This window comes from Halichoerus grypus, chromosome X, assembly GCF_964656455.1.
Source record: "Halichoerus grypus chromosome X, mHalGry1.hap1.1, whole genome shotgun sequence".
NCBI lineage: Eukaryota > Metazoa > Chordata > Mammalia > Carnivora > Phocidae > Halichoerus > Halichoerus grypus.
In genome coordinates this window covers 93,709,695-93,734,753 of record NC_135727.1, presented here as the reverse complement: position 1 = coordinate 93,734,753, position 25,059 = coordinate 93,709,695, and the positions used below count along the sequence as shown (strand labels likewise).

General features: G+C 40.1%; 1 protein-coding gene across 1 annotated transcript; it reads left to right on the top strand.

The window, feature by feature from the left end:
• The first annotated feature begins 23,027 nt into the window (after window positions 1–23,027).
• Window positions 23,028–23,597, top strand: DUSP21 (dual specificity phosphatase 21). The gene has a single exon (XM_078064542.1). The coding sequence runs from the start codon at window positions 23,028–23,030 to the stop codon at window positions 23,595–23,597; it is 570 nt and encodes a 189-aa protein (XP_077920668.1).
• Window positions 23,598–25,059: the final 1,462 nt, after the last annotated feature.

Here is a 25,059-nt window from a genome sequence, read left to right as displayed (position 1 = left end):
CAATTCTCTCTCTCTTTCACACACACACACACACACACACACACACACACACCCCATAGGTAACATTTGGCAATGTCTGGAAATATTGGCTGTCATAAGTTGGGGTAGACGGTGCTGGTAACTGGTGGGAGAGGCCAGGGATGCTGCTAAACATCCCACAAAGCAGAGGACAGCCCCCATAATAAATAATTACCCAGCCCAAAATATCAACAGTGCTCAGGTCGAGAGACCGTGGTTTGATGAATGTCAAAATAAATTTAGTGCCTCTAGAAGAAGTCAGATATAAAGTGGTCATAACAGTAATAACAAGACCAAAGCAGTGCTGTCCGATAGAACTTTCTGCAACGATGGAAACTTCGTGCTGTTCTATAGCATTAGCTGTATGTGGGTATTGAGCACGTAAAATATGGCGAGCACAACTTAGGAACTGAATGTTCAGTTTATTTAATTTGAATACATTTAAATTAAATAAGGTTAGTGACTACCATATTGGACAGCACGGGCGTAGAGCGTAGTCTCAGAGACTGACTCCTTGTGGGAATCTTGAAGTCAGTTACTAGCTGCGTGACTTTGGCAAGTTATTTAACTTTGTGCGTCACGTATTGCATGGAGCACTGGGTGTTATGCACAAACAATGAATGGTGGAACACTACATCTAAAACTAATGATGTAATGTATGGTGACTAACATAACATAATAAAATTAAATTAAATTAAAAAAAAACTTTGTGCCTTCGTTTTCTCATCTGTAAAATGGACGTAGAGTAGAACCAAGGTGAAAGGATTGTTGTGAATATTAAGCAAGTCAGTATGTATAAAGCACTTATAACAGAGCCTGGCACATAACAGGTGCTACATAAGTATGACCTATATAAATATGGTTGCTGTTGTTATTATTATTATGACAATATCCCATGCAAAGCTTCCCTCTCCCAGTCCCTCAGTCACTGTCCGTTTCCTACAGGAGGAAGTGTAATTTTTTTTATCATGGTCCACAAAACCCTAAAAGACCTCATCCCTTCCTACTTCTCCGTATTACGTACACCTATTTCCTGACTCCAGATCAAATTATGTATAGACCCAAAGAAACCTTGCTTCTTGGGACTTCCTGAAGCTCCGCTGACACTATTTTTGTGTGTTTTTAATTGTTTTTAAACTGTGAGATATTTAAAACATAAAGAAGTATAGAGAACCTGGTGGCTCAGTCAGTTAGGTGTCTGACTCTTGGTTTCAGCTCGGGTCATGATCTCGGGGTTGTGGGATCGCACCCTGCATTGAGCTCTGCACTCGGCAGGGAGTCTGCTTGGGATTCTCTCTCCCCCTCTCTCTCTGCCCTCTCCTCTAAAATGAATGGATAAATCTTTAAAAAAAAAAAAAGTGTAAAGAATATCCATATGTCCATCTAGCATTTTGTCTGATTTGCCTCAGATTATTTTTTAACTTTTAAGCCTTTTATTATAGAAAATTTTGAACATATGCAAAAGTAGATGGAATAGTGTGATGAATCTCCATCACCAAGCTTCAATAATTACTTTGCCAATATTGCTCTTCCAGATCTTTTAAGGAAATTAAAAGTGGCAGATGCAGTTAAAACTAAGACTTTATTAATTTTGAGATTTTTAGAATGTCTTCTCTGCATCTATTTGAACTGATTATATTATATATATATACATACATGTATATATTTCTCTTTTATTTAAAAAAAATTTTTTTAAGATCTTATTTTTAAGTAATCTCTCCACCCAGTGCAGGGCTCGAATGCACAACCCCAAGATCAAGAGTTGCAAGGTCCACTGACTAAGCCAGCCAGGCGTCCCTATTTTCTCTCTTAATCTGTTATTGTGGTGCACTATATTAATAGATTTTCAGATGTTGCGTTCTTTGTATTCCTATGGTAAATCCTACTTGGTCATGAATTGTTATTATTTTCACATATTTTCAGACTTGAGTGGCTAGTATTTCATTTAGGATTTTTACATCACTGTTCATAAATGAAACTTGTTTATAATTTTCCCATGTAATCCTTGTCCTGTTTTGGTATTAATATTATACTATTTTCATATGATGAGTGGAGTACTGAAAAGAATATATATTCTCGGGGCGCCTGGGTGGCTCAGTCGTTAAGCGTCTGCCTTCGGCTCAGGTCATGATCCCAGGGTCCTGGGATCGAGCCCCGCATCGGGCTCCCTGCTCCGCGGGAAGCCTGCTTCTCCCTCTCCCCCTCCCCCTGCTTGTGTTCCCTCTCTCGCTGTGTCTCTCTGTCAAATAAATAAATAAAATCTTTAAAAAAAAAAAAAAAAAAAAAGAATATATATTCTCTATTTCTTAGGCACAAAGTTTTACATTAAATATTAGATCGAGCTTGTTTTTACATTTCTAAGTTCTATATTGAACCTCTACATTCTCTGTATATATATGTGTGTGTGTGTGTGTGTGTGTGTGTGTGTGTGTGTGTATTTATTTATTTATTTATTTATTTTTGAAGTAGGCTCCATGCCCAACACAGAGCCCAATGCAAGGCTTGAATTCACGACCCTGAGATCAAGACCTGAGCTGCGATCAAGAGTCAGATGCTTAACCAGCTGAGCCACCCAGGCGCCCCTGTATATTTATTTTTATATTCTTACTTTTATTTTAGTTTTCACAATCTATCAGTATAAATCAGAAGAAAGAGTTTTGTTAAATTCTCACAATGTAATTGTTCATTGTAAATTTTTCCTTGTTATTCTGTTTGACATGATGTTGTTAGCAAAATAAAAGTTGAAGAAATGGTTCCATCTCTTTATTTTAAAACTTTCTGCGTTGTTCTGTTTAGCTGTGGTTTTTATAGGCTGATTGTAGGTGGATTCTGTTCCATTTACTCAATCAGACAGTCTTAGTCATTTATTGAATCTACCTGTAAACATTTCTGAGAATTGCTGATACACTTGGACCAATTTTATCTTGTTAGCATTTGTTTTCTGTTTACTATCATTTTTCTTCTTTTCCTGCCTCTGCTAGTTTGGGAATTACAGACTGCATTTCTATAACTTTAGTGCTTATCCCTAAAGCTTACATCCATACTTCATTACAAATTTTTCTAACAAACTCTAAAGTTATTCAGTATTTTTATCCCCTCCTGAACATAACACAGGTTTTAATACTCTTTAACTCTTTATGAAATAACATCTCCCTCCATGATATTTACATTGTTATCTAGAGTTTCATTTTTGCTTTCTTAATACAATAAAACGTTTTCTCTTTAGGGTAATATTCAACAGGTAATTAAATGTGCTGACATATTTTGTCAATTTCTGTTCCCACTGCTATTTCTTATACTCCATGCCTTCCCTCTGGCTTTACTTTCATTCTCCCTGAAGGATATCATTTAATAATTCTTCTAGCAGGTATGTATGAAAAGCTCTTTATTTTGTCCCCATTTTTTGAAAATGACATTTTAACGGGAAATAAATGTCTAGGTTGCCATTATTTCCCCTCAATACTTTGAAGATACTACTCTATTGTCTGTAAATGTCATGAGGACTCTGCTATTAGACAAATTGTTGTACCTTTACAAGTAATTTTTCACTCTATGCAATAACCTTTGAGATTCTCTCTTTATCATTGATGCTTTGCAATTTCACTTCAGTATTTCTTGGCTGTAGATTCTTTTATCTGGTTTGATATTTAGCACTTCTGATCCAAAAACTCATGTCTTCAATTTTGGAAAATTATCAGCTTTTACATCTTGAAATAGTGATTCTCTTCCATTTCCCCAATTCTCTTAGTTTAGAATTCCTATTTTTATCCTCCACATCTCTTGACTACTCTTTCATATTTGTTTTCAATCTTTTTTTCTTTTTGTGCTCTGTTTTAGGGGAGTTCATCTGGACTACCTTTTAATTCCCCAAATTGTCCCTTTAATTGTGTTTGATCTAGTTTACCCCATCTTTTATGTTTTTTTAAGTTTTCAATTATATTCAATTATATTTAAAAATGCATAATTGATTCTTTTTCACATCCACCCATGCTTATTTCTTTTCTGCTTATTTTTATTTATAATTCCATGTACTTGTGAATAAAAACTATTCTGTCATTCTCTTTGAACATCCTAATATAGTTCTTTTTAAATCTTTGATTGACTGTTCCATAAGTTACTATTGCCTGCAATTAATTTATTACCAAATTATTGATTTATAGTTTATCTTTCTTGACCTTAGATTTCCATACATATTTTTGGCACTTTGGCTGATAGGGTCTTTTGAAAGACACGTGGGTGGTCTCCGTCTTCCTCCATTTTTTCCCCATCTGTCACCCCACTCCCAGGGAATTGAGTACAAAATCAGGTTTTATGATGGCATTTTTGAGGTCTTGTCAGATGGTGTCCAATGGGTGACTTGATTCCATTGCAGGTGCCAAGACTGTATTTGTGTCCCCCCCAACCTTCCTAGATCTATAGCTTGCTAAAAGCCATAATATTTACAAATTACGGGACATAGCTTTTTTGTTGCCTTCTGCCTCTTTACTAGATGAGGAAGTGCCAGACCAGCCATTGGCTTTAAGCAGAGACCTGACGACCATCTTCCTTCTTGCATGGGTTCTAATTAGCTCCATTTACCCTGCAGAACCACCATCAGCTTCCAACCCCAGAGCTTCTCAAACCTTAGGCTTTATGTACTCATCAATTTCTATCTTTGTTCAGTCTCTATCCAAGCAACTGTTCATCTTGCTTTTATGTGTGGCTATGTGTTTTTCCTTTTTTCCTTTTGCATAATCTTTATCAATGTTATGAATTTAAACAAGAGAGGGTTTATTGTGTGCTATCTCATCAGGAAGCCAATTCCATAACTTTTCACAAATTGTCTTTGTCTAACAACAATATTCCAGCACTGGTCTGCCTCCAAATTGTCAAAACTGCTTTGAAGCCACTCTCTTGTAAACTCTTTCTAGATGAATTACATCTATATCATGGACACTTTTCTGCTTTGCCTTTAACTATATTGTAATTATTTTTCTTTTTTTTTTTTTTAAATTTTATGTATTTATTTGACAGAGACACAGCGAGAGAGGGATCACAAGCAGGGGGAGAGGGAGAGGGAGAAGCAGGCTTCCCGCGGAGCAGGGAGCCCGATGCGGGGCTCGATCCCAGGACCCCGGGACCATGACCCGAGCCGAAGGCAGACGCTTAACGACTGAGCCACCCAGGCGCCCCATAATTATTTTTCTTGATATCTGTCTTTTAAGGGCCTGAACCATGTTTCATAATTATCTTTGTACCCTCCAAAATCTGGCAGATTGTCTAGCACATAGTAGGTGTTCAATAAAAGTTTGTTTTATTAAACCAAATGGAATGGCGCAGGGGCTCCAAACAAATTCAGGAGAACTTTATTTTAAACACTTAGAGGCATATCTCAGAGAAATCACGGGTTCAGTTCCAGACCACCTGCTATAAATCAAATTTCACCATAAAGTTAGTCAAGTGAATTTTTTGGTTCCCAGAGCATATGAAAGTTATGTTTACACTAAACTGTAGTCTATTAAGTGTGCAATAGCATTATGTCTAAGCAAACAATGTACATACCTTAATTTAAAAATACTATTGTTAAAAATGCTAACCATGATCCGAGCTTTCAGCAAGCTGTAATCACTGATCACAGATCACCATACCAAGTATAATAATAATGAAAATGTTTGAAATATTGCAAAAATTACTAAAATGTGACACAGAGACTTGACGAGAGCAAACACCGTTGGTGTGCGTAGACTTGTTTGATGTAGGGTTGTCATAAACCTACAATTTGTAAAAAAAAAAAAATCACAATATCCGTGAGGCACAATAATGTGAAGTGCAATAAAATGAGGCGTGCTTGTATATGCAGCCTTTTAAAACTTTTGTCTGAATATGAACTTAAATTAGAATGGAAATGGAGAAGACAGATTCTTGAGAATATTTCAAAGAGAGAGTCAATGGGACTTGTGTGATGTTAGATACGGTGGAGGAAGACACCAGAACTAAGTACAAGATTTCTAACTCAGGTGAGGAGACACCTGATAATAGTGTTATCCAACACAACAAACATGAGGAGAAAGCAGATGTGCAGGAAACAAGAGTTCATTCTAAGATAGGACGAGCTTGACAAACTTTTCATACATCATATCCATGTGTGAGACAGGCTTCGGGGTGTCATATTTATAATACATTTGAGAAAAATCTCTGAACACAAAATTTTGTCTGGAATGTAAATGGTGTAATATTTTGATAAAGTTATTGGAGATTATCCACAACAATTTAGGAAATGTAATAAATAAAAACATCTTGTGTAAAATTGTCATTCTCCCAGAGTTTGCATAATTTCTCTTGATGAGGCATATAACTGTTGAAGCATTTGCTTAATTGATAATTTGTGCATAATTTTCTAAACTTTGGAACATAATTATCATCACTTGTGTCTGAGTTAACACTGAAATGAAACACTTTGGTGAAATGTTTTAGACACTAACAAAGTTTTAAAGACAGCAAATAAGGAAGAAAGAGAAAAATTTTGATTAACATAAGAACAGCAGGTTTCTGTCAAGCTCCATACAACTTAGCATGTTTCAGGCTAAAATAAATTTGGACATAATCAGGGCACTAATCTAAAGCAAAACTGAGGGCAATTTTAATAAGTTAAACCAAGATCAGAAGATTTTAGTTTTGGGGAGGCTGGGTGGCTCAGTCAGTTAAGCCTCTGACTCTTGATTTCAGCTCAGGTCATGACCTCAGGGGCCCCCATCAGGCTTCACGTTCAGCGGGGAGTATGCTTGAGATTCTCAATCTCCCTCTACCTCCCGCCCCCCCCACATGCATGCTCTCTCTCTTTGAGTTGAGAGAGAGAGCTCCAGTGAGTGGGGGGAGGGGCAGAGGGGGAGGGAGACAAGCAGACTCCCCAACCTGGGGCTCCATCCCAGGACCCTGAGATCATGACTTGAGCCGAAATCAAGAGTCAGATGAGTAAACCAACTGAGCCACCCAGGCGCCCCAAATAAATCTTTTTTAAAACAAAGATTTTTAGTTTTAAATCCAATTTTCCATTGCCTATTTGAATGTGGACAAGTCATTTAAAATTTCCACACCTGTCTCCTTATCTTTCAAAAGGAATTATCATTCAGGATCCTTCCAATTCTGCCAGTCTGTTATTCAAGTATCTGTTGCCTAAGCAACTCTTTTGCTTTTCAATTTCTCATTCATTAATACCCATCCTGCTTAGCTCATAGGTCTTTTGGGAGGATTAAACAAAATCATGCATATAAAAAAGTTTTTGAAAAGTTAAAAATGCTTTGCAAATGTCAAGTATGATGATGATAGAAGATTTCAAAATCATGATGAAATTGTTTTTGAAATCAAACAAGACTCAATTGCCAACTAGCAGAACCTCACTTCCCAAATGGTCGAAATGAGGCACAAAGTGGATATAATAAAAGAACATTGGCACTGCAAGGGACCTTAGCCATCACTCAGATTAAGAAGCTGAGTTCCAGAGAAGGGCTACCAAAATGTCCCAGAGAAACAAGTAACACCTTTTCTGGTTACTATTGTTCAATAACACATCACCACAGATTTAAAGACTTAAAACAACAGTATTCATTTTACTTTGTGTGGTTTCTGTGGCTCAGGATCTTGGGAAGAGCTCATCTGGGATGCTCTAGTTTGAGGTCTCTCACCAGATTACAGTCAGATGGTGGCTGGTGCTGGAACAGCTGGGCTGGCCAGGTTTAGTTTCCTCATGTAATCTTGGCATCTCTCAGTGTAGTCTGTCTGTGTTCGCTGCTTTGGCAGACGCAGGGCAGTCAGACAGCTTACATAGCTGCTACCTGCTTCAAGATAGAATATTCCAGCAAAACAGGTGGGAGCTGCATCACCTTTCAAGACCAAGCCTTAGAAGTCTAGTGGTATCACTGCTGCTGTACTCTGTTGGTCACAGCCTACCTAGTTGGAAGGGGACAGGACATGGACCCACCTCTTGATGGGAAGAGTGTCAAGATCATGTTCTAAGGAGAGTAAGCGGGATGGTAGATATTGCATGGCTTTCTTTGGAAAATACAATCTGTCACGCCTCACCCCAAGTTCTGTTAGTTATACATACCTAGCACTTCACATAAATTTGGTCATCAAATCAAGCTGAGCATTAAAATATTTTTCAGTCCCAATTTCTTATAGCAAGAAACAACTATGATCAAGTTATTTAAATGTAATAATTTGATTATAGCACCAAAAGGGAGACCTAATCCCATGCATTTGATTTTTTCCTCCCCACTTCTCCATCCTTCATGGTGGAAAGATTATTGTTCATGCATGCCTAAAAATGAAAAATAAAGAAATAGTGACAAAAACATGTTATCTAGAGCTGCTCTGTTCGATATGGTAGTCACTAATCACCTGTGAATACTGAGCACTGGAAATATGGGAATGAGAAACTGATTTTTTTTATGTTGGTTTAATTTAATTTAACCTGGTCTAATTTAAATTTAAAAATTGGACACTCAGCCGAGTTATCAGAAATTTTTAATTTAATGTTTGGAATAACTTGAGCACGTGAATCTACTTTTTCGATAGTAAATTTTATGAAAACTAAATATAGAGTAAGTATTGCCAATGAAACTTTATCATCTGACTTGAAATGTGCCCTAAGTGTAACATTACACACTGGACTTCAAAAACTTAGTAAATGTAAGCTATCTCAGTGATTTCTTATATTGACTACATGCTAAATTGATGATGTTTTGGATATATTGAGCTAAATAAAATGTATCATTAAAATTATTTGCATGTGTTTGCTTTTACTTTTTTAATGTGGTTATTAGAAAATTTTAAATTATGCATGTGGCTTGCATTATATTTGTATTGGATGGCACTGATCTAGAGAGAGGGAGGTGAGTACCAAAATAACCGTGTAAAAGGTAAAAGTGGTTTTTCATGACAAGGCTTTATAGAACTAGTTGACAGTTTAAGCTACAGGCATATATTTGATAGGAAAATACAGACAGATGGGAGGAAGGAAGTCTCTCAGGCCCTAGATCTCACCACCTTGCTTAGGAAACTTCTTTGGTGGCTAGCTTCCATCTGAATACTCAATTATAGCCTGTGCATATTTATTGACTTGTAAACTGTAAATAACTTTTCAACCCTGGAGATCTCACTTCTTCGTCAAGATTTGATATCCGATTTTACCATAAAACATTACATTGGTTTTAATCACAGCTGAATGAAACCCTAGAGATGCTCCTATGTTACAGATGAGAAAAACCAAAGCTCAGCTCTTTTAAGAATCTGCTCAAGGTCACACAGTTACCTAGTGACAGAGCTGTGTCCCTCTCGTGGTTTACATGGGCTTGGAGAATATGCCCATATAGATAAAATAATTTATATACTATGTTATTCTGAATCATTACACATTTAATGATAACACATTTTGGACAACAACTAAAATGCTCTCCTCCAATGTTGTTGATCTCCAGGTCCTACGGTCAAGAAAATACACATTTCAATTTTTTGTCTATTTCCAAAACCTTTCATTTTCCCATTTTTTAAAACCTAAATCATTCCAGTGGTAAGAAAGGGGATATTAATGGCATTGTATATTTCAGTTACATTCTTATAAAATCTAGTGAAAGAAGTAAGACTATCTCAGCCAAACTGTGGATCAAAAAAACCCTACAGAAAGCAGTCTACTTTAAGTCATTTTCCTTGGATGCCTGGGTGGTGCTGTCGGGTGAGTGTCGGACTCTTGGTTTTGGCTCAGGTCATGATCTCAGGGTCCTGGGATCGAGCCCTGTGTTGGACTCCCTGCTCAGCATGGGGTCTACTTGAGATTCTCTCTCCCTCTCCCTCTGCCCCTCCTGCTCATGCTCTCTGTCTCTCTCTCTCTAAAATAAATAAATAAATCTTCTTAAAAAGTCATTTTCCTTGTGAAAATCATCTTCCTTTCATAAACTGAGCACTTATTTATGAGTACCTACCAAGAGCAATGCATTGCGTTAGATGTTATGGGAGATGAAGAAAGACTTGTATCCTCAGATCCTGTTCCCGCTATGAGTTTGCAATGTAGGTGTCACTGGAAGCACAATTGTCTCTTGCTATGCAGCAATTTCTGATCACATCATAAATAGCTTCACATAAAAATCTTCCTATTGAATTGAATAAAGAAATCATTTTCAAGTTATAAAATTTAGATGTAAAATATATGAACACATACGTTAACATTTTATTCCAATTTCCACCATCGTAATTTTAATTTTTTTAATTAATCGGGAAAATTCCTTTATGAATTTCTCAGAGTTTCTGTCTGGGCCATATTTCATTATAAGCATTAGCAAGTGAATTGGCTTATTAGCACCAATGAGTCCACTGGCTAAAAGGCTTTTGTTTCTCGGCTTCGTGCCTACTGATGTCCCTGGTCAAAACTTCCAGCTGTGGAGGTTGAGATATTTTTGTCAGTGAAACAGAATAGGCAATGCAGAAGTAGTCTGTATTATTTAAGGGCCGGCTTGTGTTAGTCAAAGGAAGGAAAGGAAAGGGGAAGGGGGAGAGGGAAAGAGGGAGGGAGGGAAGTATGAAAAAGATCATTCATGATAGCCATGAATCTCACAAAATACCTAGAATTCACCATGAAGTAAGTATTCTAAAAACGAAAGTATAAACTTTATGGAAGGACAGAAACGAGGACCTAAACATGTTTTCCAAAGGGATGATTGTCTAAAGGCATAAATTCCCACCAGATTAATATGTAAAATTAATATAATCTCAGGCAAAACCCCAATGAAAATAATTGTAGATGTTTAAAATACACAAACCAGTGTGGTGATTCCTTAAAAATTAAACATAGAATTACCATATGACCCAACAATTCTACTTCTGGGTATGTACTCAAACAGGGACACAAACATACTCGCACATCAGCGTTCATAGCAGCCTTATCCACAATAACCAAAAGATGGAAACAACGCAAGTGCCCATCAAGAGATGAATGGATAAACAAAACGTAGGCTATACACAAAACAGTATTATTCAGCTTTAAAAATGAATGAAATTCGGGCGCCTAGCTGCCTCAGTCGTAGAGCATGCGACTTTTGATCTTGGGGCTGTAAGTTCGAGCCCCACGTTGGGTGTAGAGATTACTTAAAAATAAAATCTTAAAAAAATAAAATAAAAATAAAAATGAATGAAGTTCTAATACATGCTACAACATAGATGAACCTTGAGGACATTATGCTAAGTGAAATAAGCCAGACATAAAAAGACAAATATAATCCCACTTATATGAGGTACCTAGAATAGACAAATTCATAGAGACAGAAATTAGAATGGTGGTTACCAGGGACTGGGGGAGGGGTAATATGGAGTTATTGCATAATGGGGACAGAGTTTCAGTTTGGGATGACAAAAAATTCTAGAGATAGATAGCACTGATGGCTGGCCACCAATGGGACTGTACTTAATGCTACTGACTTGTATGCTTAAAAATGGTTAAAAATAGTGAAATTTCTTAGGTATGTTTAACCACAGTTATAAATTAAAAAGTAAAAAATGATAAAAATACACAAAACCAAAGGGTAAACTGCTTATGGATGCAACATGCACACACATAAACCAACTTTAAGATGGCAGTTTATGACCTATGTTTTACCTTAGACCATCTACACTATTCCCTCCAATTTTGGTAAAAGTCTGTGTGTTTGTAAATGTCCAGTAAAAGATCTGAAAGGAAACTTACCTTATTATCAATAGTTATCTCTAAGTCAGGGAATGGGATTGGTGAGAGGAGCTAAAGGGAGAATTCCAAAATCACAAATCCATGTTGTCACCTGTGCTCCTGACCAACCAGCTGTAGATCTGAGCTTCCAACGAACTCTGCCCTGGGTTTGTTTACTTTGCTGGAACAGCTCACAGAACTCAAAGAAACATGCTACTCACTAGATCACCAGTTTACTATGAAAGCATGTAACTCAAGAACAGCCAGATGGAAGAGATGCATAGAGTAAGGTATGGGGGAAGTGGGAGCAGCTTCCAGGCCCTCTCCAGGCGCACCACTCTCCCCAAATTTCCATGTGTTCACCAGCCCAGAAGCTCTCCCAATCTTGTCCTTTTAGGGTTTTATGAAGGCTTCATTATATAGGCACAGTTGCTTAAATCGTTGGCCATTGGTGATTATTTCAACCTCCAATCCCTCTCCTCTCCCAGAGGTGGGAGTGTGGGGGCAAGGGAGGGGGGAATTGAAAATTCCAACCTTCTAATCACAAGGTTGGTGCCCCTGGCAAACAACCCTCCTCCTTGGGATATCTAGGGGCTTTCCAAAAGTCACCTTATTAACAGAAATTCAGGTGTGCTTGTTATATGAATAACAAAAGACACCCATTTCACCTTTATTACTCTTATTGTTTAGGGAAATCCAAGGGTTTTAAGAGCTCTGTGACAGAAACAAGGATAAAGACCAAATTTATCTTTCTTAATATAAATCACAATATCGGAGTAAGTTTGACGTTTTCCTAATAAAAGTTTTTTTAAGGGAAAAAGCCTAAATATAAAAAACAAAACTCTGACCTACTGGAAGTAAATAAAAGAAACATTGGTTTAAATCTTGGTGTTGGAAAGTGTTCCTAAGGAAGACAAAAACCCAGAAGCTTCAAAAAAGAATTTACAGATTAAACAACCTAACAATTTAAAATGTGGGGCGCCTGGGTGGCTGAGTTGGTTGGGCATCTGCCTTTGGCTCAGGTCATGATCCTGGGGTCCTGCTTAGTGGGGAGCCTGCTTCTCCCTCTCCCTCTGTCCCTCTCCCCGCTCATTCTCTCTCTCTCTCTCAAATAAATAAAATCTTAAAAAAATAAAATAAAATTTTCATATGGCAAAAGATACAAATAAACAAAAATTTAAAAAAAAAAACAACAGATTAAGAGAAAATATGTTTAATATATACAACAAAAAAAGGATTAAAAGTCTTACTATTTTAAGAGTTCTTGTAGATTGCTAATGAAAGAGTGGGAAAAAATTGATGAGTGATATTAACTAGTAACTCAGAAATAAAGATATATAAATGATCAATGCATCTATAAAATTGATGCTCTAATTTGGTAATAACCAATGAAATAAAAATTAAAAGAACGAACAACAAGGTATCCTGTTTCCCCCATTAAATTAGTGAAAATGAGAAAGATTGGTATACAAGATTGAAGAATGTATGGAGATACATGCTCTCATACACCTTTGGTAGGATGCAAATTGATATAGGCTTTTTGGTGGGCAATTTGGCAGTGATAATTCAAATATAAAGTGTACATACACTTTGCCCCAGCAATTTTACATCTAGGAATTTATCATGCTGAATCATATAAATGCACAAAAATGTATGTACAAGGATTTTCATTGCACTGCTCTTGGTAATAGAAAATAATTGAAGGGCGCCTGGGTGGCTCAGTTGGTTAAGCGACTGCCTTCGGCTCAGGTCATGATCCTGGAGTCCTTGGATCGAGTCCCGCATCAGGCTCCCTGCTCAGCAGGGAGTCTGCTTCTCCCTCTGACCCTCCCCCCTCTCATGTGCTTGCTCTCTCTCATTCTCTCTCTCTCAAATAAATAAATAAAAAATCTTTAAAAAAAAAAAAGAAAAGAAAATAATTGAAAATGTTCTTAGGGGAAGAAAAATAATTTTCCCTCTACCCTTCTAGGTTCTTGGCTGAGACCCCTCTATAATAAAAAGACAGCAAACAGTAGAAAACAAATTTAATTACATATGTACGTACAGAACCCCCCACAAAGATATGAGACTCAAAGAAGTGACCAAAGCAGGAAGATTTTATACCTCTTATACAAAGAAACAAGAAATTTGTGAAGACTTGATAAGACAAAGGGGGTTGGGCTAGGGGCAGTAAAATGGTGAAGGAGAACAAGGTTTATTTGTACAGCCTTCTTGTCCCTAAATTCCCTGTCTCCAGTGATAAGGATGCCTTTCACATGGGAGATTTATCTCCTGCTTTCAGGGGACAAAGAGGGTTAGAGTGTTCTTGCACTGGCTGTTTCTCAAGTACCTTTAACTCAGAATAACTATAGGGGCCAAGGGCAAGTCACCCCAAAATGTACCACTTTGGCATCTTGATTATTGTAAATAAAACTTACTTAAGAGACAGCTAAAGCCAAAAGAACACTCTGTACCCTCCTCCTTACCCCACCCGCCCTTGTCTACAGAAAGCAAGAAATAAACGTCCCATGGGAAAGGTGCCCTCCCTGTACCAGGAGGTAGAGACATCCTTATCACCAGAGATAGGACATTTAGAGCCCAGAAGGCTGTATAAACAAACCTTGTTACTTTTTATTAATTTACTACCAAAGCCCAAATTCTGTTTAGAATTCCTTACGAATTGAAGCTCGCAAAGTTCAGTTTTCTTGTCCTGTCAATTCCTCAAAGATTTGTTGTCTCTTTGTCTAAAGAAATAAAAACTGCCTATCTTGGCCATTTCTTTAGGCCTGAATTTCATTATTGGGCCTCTGTGCACATGCAATGAAACTTTGGTTCTGTTCTCCTGTTAATCTGTCTCATGTCAATTTAATTCTTAAAGCAGCTGGAAAACCTTGAAGGGTAGAAGGAAAACTTCTTCCTCCCTGACATAACCGACATACCAAAGTGGCGTATTTGTGGTTGACATATTCTGAACCCCTACACATTTCAAATATCAAAGTGATAATGGTTTTTTAAAAAAATGGTTTTTTAAAAAAAAATGAGGTCAAGGGGTGCCTGGGTGGCTCAGTCGGTTAAGCGTCTGCCTTCAGCTCAGGTCACAATCCCGGGGTCCTGGGATCGAGCCCCACATCGGGCTCCCTGCTCGGCGGGAAGCCTGCTTCTCCCTCTGCCCCTCCTCCCTCTGCCCCTCACCCTGCTTGTGCTGGCTCTCTCTCTCAAATAAATAAAATCTTTAAAAAAAAAAAATAAATAAATAAATAAAAAAATAATAATAAAAAAAATGAGGTCAACACAAAAAGTTCTCCAAGATATATTAACAAGTAAAAAAATTGCAGACTAATATGTAGAGTGTAATTATATAAATATGGTACTCCTTAATTTCCCCAGCATTACTCCTTTATTATCCATCTTTAAACTAATAAATCTCTGCTACTACAACTCATTCTAGAGAACCGTGGAGGATACTCCAAAACAACTCAACCTGGAGCATGTGGCGTTGAATTACGTGCATGAGAAGCATCTCTCTCAGAAATCAATGCCTGAAAATTGAAGTCTACCTGAGAAATTTCTGACTTGAAGTATTTTTGTTTTATCTGAACACACCATTGTAACCCATATGTTCATCTTTCTTGCCCAGCATTCCCTTAGGCCCACTGACATATTATTTCATCTCTTCTGGAAGATGACTGCCTTATCTTTCTGTGGTACCAGAGTGGTTTCAGGTATGTTGCAAGGCCTGTGTTTTACTTTAGACCATCTTAAATATTCTTTTTAACTTTGGTAAAGATGTGTGTGTGTGTGTGTGATTTTCTGACTCAAAAGCTTACACAGTAAGAGAGTTTATTATCCTACATAACAAGAAGTCTAGAGGCAGGCAGGTTCTGGGGCTGGTTGATAAAGAATCCTGACAGCACCATCAAAGACCCAAGTTCTTTCCACCTCACCACTCTGCCACCTTCAGGATGTTGGCTTTGCCCTCAGGTTGGTTTCCCCCATGGCTGCAAGATGGCTGCCGAGATCTGGGTATTACAGCCAGAAAGGACTATTCTGAGGAAGAAAAGGGGGTTGCTAGTACCACTGTCTCTTTCTTAGGAGCCAGGAAACCTTTCCCAGAAACCCCCAGGAGACTTCCCTCGCACATCATTTACCAGAGTTTAGTAAGTTGTCCATGCCTAAATCCATCCTCGGCAAGAGGAATGGCTTAGATTTCTCAAAATCCATTCACCTTGCCACTCCAGAAACTGAGAATGGCATCATATGAAGCATATGATTGTGTGGAGAGTTGTGAGTACCTGAACATCCGGGCTGTTGTTGAGAAGTAGACGGGAGGGAATGGAGGCAGGATAGGAGCCTCACACTGCTACAAAGTGCTGGGGCCTCTCATTCTCACCCTGGTCCAAACTGTACTCCTCGCTCATCTTTCAGGCAGAATCTGATCTTCCTCATGCGTTTCTTGTTTCAGGGAATGATATCTTTAGCGACCCAGTTGCCCAAGTCAGAAAACAGCAAGTCATCATCATGCTGCTCCTTTTCCCCCTTCCCTCTTAACGTGTTAGAAAATCTTGTCAATTATACCTTCCTTTTTTTTTTTTAGAGAGTGAGTGTGTGAGAGAGCATGAGCAGGGGGAGGGGCAGAGGGAGAGGGAGAAGCAGGCTCCCCGCTGAGCAGGGAGCCTGAGGTGAGGCTTGATCCCAGGACCCTGGGACCATGACCCCAGCCAAAGGCAGATGCTTAACCAACTGAGCCACCCAGGCACCCCTCAATTATACCTTCTAAATCGCTCTTCATTTTGTCTCTTCTTTATCCTGCAGCTGCCACTTTTTGCCCCACTCTGTATTATCACGCACAAAAACCATTTTACTAGTCTCTTAAAAAAATATGTAGTTTTTCTAACTACAAAACTATTACATACTTATTATACAAATTTCAGGGAAATCCGGAACATAAAAAGCATCTGTAGTAACATTGCTCAGAGGTAATGACTGTGGACATTTTTGTGTCTATCTTTCTTTGCTTTTCTTTATTCACGAATCTACCTACAAAAATAAATAGGTATTCCTTTGTTTTATAAACTGAGATCACACTCTTTTATAGTATTTTTTATTAACGAAAGAGTATGAAATTTCTCCATATCAATATTCTTCCAGGTTATCATTTTAAGAGCTGAATTATATTTTACCTTATGGAGGCTTCCTAATCTAGTTAAACAAATCCTTGTTGTTAGATTAGGTTTCCTCCAGTTTTTTTCTTGTAAGTAATTCTTACAATGAACATATTGGTAGGTAAATCTCTGCACACATTTGTGAGGATTTCCTTAGAATAAATAAATAAATTACCAGCAGGGAAATTGTTAGTTCAAAGCACATGTGTATTCCCCCCCCCATTCATTTTTATTATGAAATATTTCAGGCAATCCCAAAGTCTGCTGGATATGATGATAAATACCTAGGTACCCAGGATCCAGTTTGTCAGACTTTAACATTTGGCCATATTTGCTTCAGATCTATTTTCTTAACAAAATAAAATATTAAGACATATTGAAATGCTTATCTAGCGCTCGCAGATCCTATTCTTTCCCTGAAGGAATCACTACCCTCAATTCGATATTTCTGAGTCCCATACAGGTTTTTCACTTTTACTGCGGGTATATATATATATACGTGTATATATATATGTATATATATGCATATGCGTATGTGTGTAAAGGTATATGCACACATAAATGGTACATGGTACCGTTCTACTTGTTTTTAAACTGCCTATTGCACATTTTCTCCTGCAACTTGCTCTTGTTGTAGAGCATTATACATTTGAAGCTTATCCTGGTTTACACATGTAGCTCGAGTTCATTTTGGTTTTACGGCTGTTTGTATGGTGTTGGTTATACACCATGCCATCAGATTTTCATTTTCTTGGTAGACATTATGTCTCCATTTTTTCACTATTATAAGCAAATTGCAATCAATGCCATTGTAACTATCTTCGGGCGTACGTGAGCCAGAGTTTCTACCTGGGGTGGAATTGCTGGGGCACAGGGTATGTGCATCCTTAACTTTACTGGGTGTTGCCAAATTGGTCTCCAGAGTGGTCATACCACCTTCCCTGCCACCAGCACAGGGAGAGTTTTCACTGCTCTATGTCTTCACCACCCGACGGTTTGGCCAGTGTGGCTCTCCTCCATCTCCAACCCCAGAAATGTAGGAAAGTACCCATTTCCCTGAATCTTGTCACCATGGAGTATTATCCATTTTTCATCTTCATGAATTTTACAGGCCGCAAAAAGAGGTTATCTGCTGATGACGTTAAAATACACTTTGAGGGCACCTGGGTGGCTCAGTCGTTGAGCGTCTGCCTTCGGCTCAGGTTATGATCCCAGGGTCTGGGATGGAGCCCTGCATCGGGCTCCCTGCTTAGCAGGGAGTCTGCTTCTCCCTCTTCCTCTGCCCCTCCCCCTGGTTCATGCGTGCTCTCTCACTCTCTCTCAAATAAATAAATAAAATCTTTAAAAAAATACATTTTGATTCTTTTTTTCTCCTAATTATAAAAAGAACACAGATTATTTTAGGAAACTTGAAGAATATAGACAAGCTAAGAAAAAGAGAATAATCACACCTCCCCCACTCAAATATAATACTAAAGAATATCTGATATTTATTGAATTCTTACTATATACCCAGGATTGCTTTAGATACCTAATATTTCCACAAATAGATTTCATAAATGGTATTCAATATACATATGATACATATCCATGATGAACATACATATGTATATATTTCATCTTTATGAAAAAGTACCCAGTTTTTTACAAACTGGATTTTTTTTCACCCAATGAATAAGTCATAATCATTTTCTCCTATTACCTGTATTCTGGACTGGAGGGTCTTAAAGACTTCCACATTCATATCCAGCATATCCCCTAACCATCCAAAAACCAAGGACCAGACTGAGCCCAGCAGCGAGCACCAGGGAGCTGCCTGGCTCGGGGCTGAAGATGGCAGTGCCAATGACTCATTCGTACTTAGAAATGGAATAAACACAGAATAACTCTGTGCTGGGGGCCTCAGGGAGCCCAACTCCCACCTCTGCCTGAGGGCCTGCTGCTGGGGACAACCCATACTACCTGTCCATCAGACAACAGATCATGCAGCTCATTTTACCCACTAGCTCTCCTGTGCCCTCATGCCATACTCCTTTAGCTTTTCTCACCACCACCACCCTTCAGTGTAAACATAGTACCTCCATTCTCAGGCTCTTGCCTTCACTGTCTGCCCTCAAAAACACCAAACTCTCCTGACACTGAGAGGAAGTTCCATATTCCATTCTCTTCTGTGGCCTGGCCTCCTGTGTACACTTGAGGAGGTGAACTATATTTGGATTTGACCCAGCTTCCGAGTCAGAAGAGAGTTGGCAATAGATGCGTCATTGCTCACCTAAGACTATTGTGATAACTCTCATTCCCTCAAGTGCTGCCTTGCTCCCTACCAAACCGCCTCCTCTACAAATCCATCCTCTACAAATTCTCCCCTGCTGGCTCCTCCAGCCTCTCTACCTGCCACTTCTCCTGCCTCGCTCTGTATGTTCTAGTAACTCTGAGGTGTTGTTCTCTCTCCTCCTGACACCATTTCATACCTTTGTGTCCTTGCAGACACTTCCCTTTCTGTCTAGAATGGTCCCCTCTTCTTGTCTGCCTGGAAAACGTGTGTTCACCCTTCAAGCTCTATTCCAAAGACATTCCCACAAATTCAGAGTACCACCTGTTGGTTTGCAAACCAGCCGCCATATACGCAGAGTAAGGAGAGACCAAAGAAAGAGGCAGACCACTCCAGATTAGTATGTGGCAGCTTTAGTAAACAAGGAATCTTCCAAAGTTTATCTACGGTGGCTGCAAGATGAGTAGATCTCTGCACCCACCCACCAGAATCTTCCAAGTTTATATATATGAAGGCCTTAACTGGGTAGAGCCATATATACTGTCCAATGGTCTCAACACCAGATTACTATCTCAAGGCTATGTCCTGGGGGCAGCTTCTGGTGCAGGGAAGGCAAGCAGAGTGCACATTCCAAGGACAGGGAAAGAGGTGAGGAGCCTCTGATTGCCCAGGTCCAGCTTGTAGGTCAACCAGCAGTTACGTCCTCCTGATGACTTCCTGCAACACTACCCTACATATTCCTTATTAATTAGAAAGAGTGAAAGTTACTTTTGAACAATGTAGAAAGCTAGCTAATGTCACCTTAACCAGGTGGTCAAAATTATCATCATCAACGGGACAAGCAGATATCCGATGTCCCCACAGCCATGGACCGAGAATGACACATGCTGGTAGTATTCTTGCCAAAACCATTTCACCTGACTCTAATCCCAAAGGAACGATCAAACATGTCCAAATTGGAAGATGTTCTGCAAAACTGGCTTGGACTCTTAAAAAATGTCAATGTCAGGAAAGACCAAACCAAGCCACACCAAACCAAAGGCTCAGAAACTGTTTCAAGTGAAAAGTTGCTGAAGAAGCATGACAAGTGAATGCAGTGTGAGATCCTTGATTCCATCCCGGATCAAAGTGGAAAAAAAAAAAAGAAAAAACAGTTACAAATAACATTATTGGGAGGATTGGTGAATTTCTAGTATGTATTATATATTAGATAATAATGTTACATCAGTGTTAAATTTCCTGACTACGGCCATTGTTTTGTGGTTATGTAAGAGAATGTATTTGCCCTAAGGAGATACATGCTGAACGCTGAACCGCTAAAGTGTTGTTTGCTATATCTGCAGTTAACAATCCATGGTTCTGCAAAAAGAAACAAGGAACAAATAAATACGTGTGTTGGTATATCTAGAGAGAAAAAAGAGAACGTGGTGGTATTAACAATAGAGGAATTATAGGTGAAGGGTAAATGGCTCCTCATTGTTCTGTTCTCTCAGCTTTTCTGTAGGTTTGAAATTTTGCAAGACAAAAACTTGGATAGAATAAACAATAAATAATAAAAACCAACAAATGAACAAAAAGCTTTGTTCCAGGTCATGTTTTCTGTGAAGCTTTTTATGACATCCCCCTCCAACCTCCTGTCCCCAAACACACACACATAAAACAATGGATCCCCCTCTCTTCTGGACTCTTTTATGATCATCTGTCTCTCTGACCAAACTCTAAGCTCTCTGATAGCTGGGCCTGTGTGTGTTGTGTTGAATCTACACGAGGCTACAACCATACCTGACGCCGATTGGATGCTCAGCTGATGCTTTTTTTAAAATTAATCAAGCTGAGTCTTTGAGGCCTGGATAGGATTCAGTGGGCAGACAGGAGCAAGAAAAGTTTCTCAAGAGAGCGGAATGGTTTGAGCAAAAGTAGGGAAGCAGGAATGTATATTGTGTATTTACCAGGAACATTTGATTTGTTTGGTCAGAACTGAAGACTTATATGGGTGAAAATGCCTGGCACACAAGACAGTCTTAAAAAATTTGGTGAATAAATGAATGAATGAGATCTGAAGGGCAGGCTTAGATCAGATTGGAAAGGGCCTTGACTACTGAATTGAGAAATCTGAACGATAACTAGTTCTTGACATCCAGGGTCTCTTCCCAGTGGCAGGAAGAGATTGTGTCCTTGGGAAGCCCCTTATAGAGTCTCGTCCCTAAATAATAAGGAAAAGTTGGGGCACCTGGCTGGCTCAGTTGGTGGAGCATGCGACTCTTGATCTCGGGCTCGTGAGTTTGAGCCCCATGTTGGGTGTAGAGATTACTTAAAAATAAAATCTTTAAAAAAAAATAAGAGACAAGTGGGAGTCTGAAAGTGACCTGTTTCCATACTCAGGAGGAGAAAACATCAACTCCTCACCCACCTAGGAAAAACCTCCTAATGGGAGTTTTAAGACATCCAACATCCCTCAGAAAGAAAGGGCATCACAGAATATTGGTTGAAAGAATAAATAAATGAATCTTTTTAATATGAGTCATGCTTGTCCTTGAGAATAGTGTATGAAATTACTTCAGTTAATTTTACTACATTTTTAAAGTTTACAAAGCCTACACATATGAAAGAACTAGACTAATATCACTCTTTAGGAGGTTCCACATCATTCCATAGATTGACAAAGCTCCTCACAATGCCATATCTTAAATGTTAGGTTAAACTCTTTTCGACAATTTTGAAGCTATCCCCAATGGACAGTTTTCATATTTACTTGATGTTTGTGCTCTCTTTTCTTCCAGATAGATTTGTGGGGGCTGACAATTTAAGTGATGCAAACTAATCTGCTTATGCCAATCAAGAAAAAGAAAAGTGCATTGTCTTTTGAGGTTATCATTCCCTTGACCATTCATAAACAGGCTGGCATCTATTTTGTCCTTGCTCATGGTCACAGCACACCACAAAAATCTTAGCTGAGAGGAAATGCAAATCTCAGGTAGCATTTTAAATACCTATTTTTGGCCCAATTATGAGGTAGCCTTGAGTTGTCCCAGAATTTTTAACATTACCAGGGAGAGACCGGTGGCAGTCAAAACAACTTGCAGTTTACAAAAGCATGTGGGCATTCTTTTTGAAGAAAGTAGACAAGATAATCTGAGCTGTTGTCTCCCAGGTAATGAAGTAGAATCGGGTGACAAATCGTTTGGGCCATGTGCACAAATGGATGGTGACACAGCTAAATTAGTCAAAACTGTCCACCACAGGCCATCTTCATAGAGAAAGGGCTATTTATGAGTCAGCAGTGTTCTTATAATCAGTTCTGATGTGCTTTGTAAGCAGGAGTATAATTCCAAGGCTACAATCCACAAAGAAGTATCAGGACAGCCCACCCAGCCCAGCCCAACCTATATGTCGCTACAGTTTTATAGAGATTAGCATATCACATGAACCAAATGCTGTTCTCCGGCTTAAAATATGTTATTGCTACTTTGTAGAAAAAGTCTGTGCCCTGTTCTTCGCTACTAATAAAATAGAAGCATTCACAGATAGCGTGTTCAGTGTGATCCAACAGTTGAAGCATATACTAGGTATCTTGTAATAGAACGTTTTAAAACGTCAGGCAGATAAGAATTAGGGCTTGGAAAATGAACCGCTATGAAGAGAGATAAGAAGGGATCTGGGGTTTCTCTGAGGACCCGGCGTGGTGGCCAAATCCTCTCTGTGGCCATTTGCCACTGCCATGGAAACCAGTGGGCCGGGCAATCAGGGATTGTGACGCCTGGGGGCGGGGAGGGGGTGGTGACCCAGGGACTGGTCTTCTGTACCCTAGACCCTCGACTGAGACTTCACAGCGCTGCTGCATCCTCAACTCGCCCGCCGGAGTGGTGCCCCGAACCTTTCCGGAGAAAGACCACTGCCCACCGCCTTGATGACAACACCTCCGCGTCTCCTCCCGGCTCAGGCTGTCCGGCAGCCCCCGGTCCACGGCCTCTCCCAGATAACCAGCAGCCTGTACATCAGCAATGGTGTGGCGGCCAACAACAAACTCATGCTGTCCAGCAACCACATCACCACGGTGATCAACGTGTCGGTGGAAGTGGTCAACACGTTCTTTGAGGATATCCAATACATACAGGTGCCGGTGGCTGATGCTCCAAGCTCGCGTCTCTACGACTTTTTTGACCCGATTGCTGACCACATCCACAGCGTGGAGCTGAAGCAGGGCCGCACGCTACTGCACTGCGCCGCCGGGGTGAGCCGCTCCGCCGCGCTCTGCCTGGCCTACCTCATGAAGTACCACGCCATGTCACTGCTAGACGCCTACACGTGGACCAAGTCGTGCCGCCCCATCATCCGGCCCAACAACGGCTTTTGGGAACAACTTATCCGCTATGAGTTCAAGCTGTTCAGCAAGAACACCGTACACATGATCAACTCCCCGGTGGGCATGATCCCTGACATCTACGAGAAAGAGGTCCGTTTGATGATGTCTCTGTGAACAGCACCTGACCGTGACCATCTGCTGACGATCCTACACCAACACTGAACTCGAACGGTGAACTTTTGTTGGTAAAGAAAACGAGATGATGCCTTTTAGAAGAGCCAACAAAAAGGGAGGGTTGTTGGGAGTTTTTAGCTTAGGAAGCTTTATCTTTAAGGAATAAAATGCATTCAGTGTAACCGGGTGACAGTGTTTCTTCTCCCGTGAGCGGCAGGTCATGGCTGCCTCGGCCTGGCCAGAGAGGAGGGTGGGCAAGGTAGTGCCCACCTCGGATGGACCTGTATCCTGGGCCCCCGCCCCAGGCCGAATAGCGCAGGAGTGAGTCCCCCCCAAGATCCCACCTGGTTCTTCCCAACCCAAAGTCAGAGACTTAGACATCATGGCGCCACCACTTCTGGCAGTAAGTGCCAACCTCTGCTAAGCGGCCTTCACTGGGGTGCTCTGGGAGCCCTTGGGGGAGCCTCAGGCCACCCCTGCCCCCACCTTCAACCACAGGGGCCCAGCTCTGGTTTTCTAGATTAGATTTATGCAGAAAATAGTGTTCAAAAAAGCCGTTCCACTTTATAAAATTAAAATGATTTTTTTTCCCAGTGCTGTCCTATATGGCAAGGTCTCAAGGTGCCCTTGGCGACCTCTGCCAGCCTTTGTGAAAAGGGGCATCAAGCCCCTTCTCCGGGGCACGTGCTGAGAGAGAAAACCGGCCTGACACCAGGCCTCAAGGGTTCCTCTCATGGGGTCTTGACTTGGAAGGCTGGAGGACACAGCCCTGTCGCCTCAGACACCTCCTCCCATTGTGACCTGGGGCGCCTCAGAGCCTCTGTTTCCTCACCAGGCAAGGCGGTGACAGCCCGATTCTCACAGGGTTGTTGTGGGGATGAGATTCCTCAGCGTGAGCCCTAGCCCGTGAATGGTTTAATGCTTCGAGTAGAGAGCAGCTCTTGTTATTAATGATACTCCCGGGCCCTGCTGGCTGGGGGTCAGCACATTTGTCCTCATGATGGCACTTACCCCATCCGCGCATAGCCGCTTTGTTGTCTACCAAGGGCTTTTCCAAAAAATCATCCGCTCTGTAGAAACAAAGGGTTTAAGGTTCTTTCCACCCTACCTCAGAGGAGGCATAGATTTCGAGCCTTCTAGGAGTTCCTGTTGTTTCATTGTGTTTAATCTGCGTGCACACAAGGAACAAGAAGTTCAATTTCAGCACCCTGCCCCTCCGAGGCCTTGTTTAGAATTGCTGACCATGAGAGCTTGCGTCCCAGGATCCACCGAGATCCGTGGGGGAACTTGCCAAAGGGTCAAATGAGTGAGCCCCAGAGCAGGCCTTGGAATCCAGGATTGTACAAACTCCCCAGGTGCCTGGCTCTGGCTTGGGAGCAGCTATTCTAATCCAGAGGATTTTAGACAGAATATAGAAGACAACAGCACAACCATTCCCGTTGACTGACGTGCGTGGGTCCAG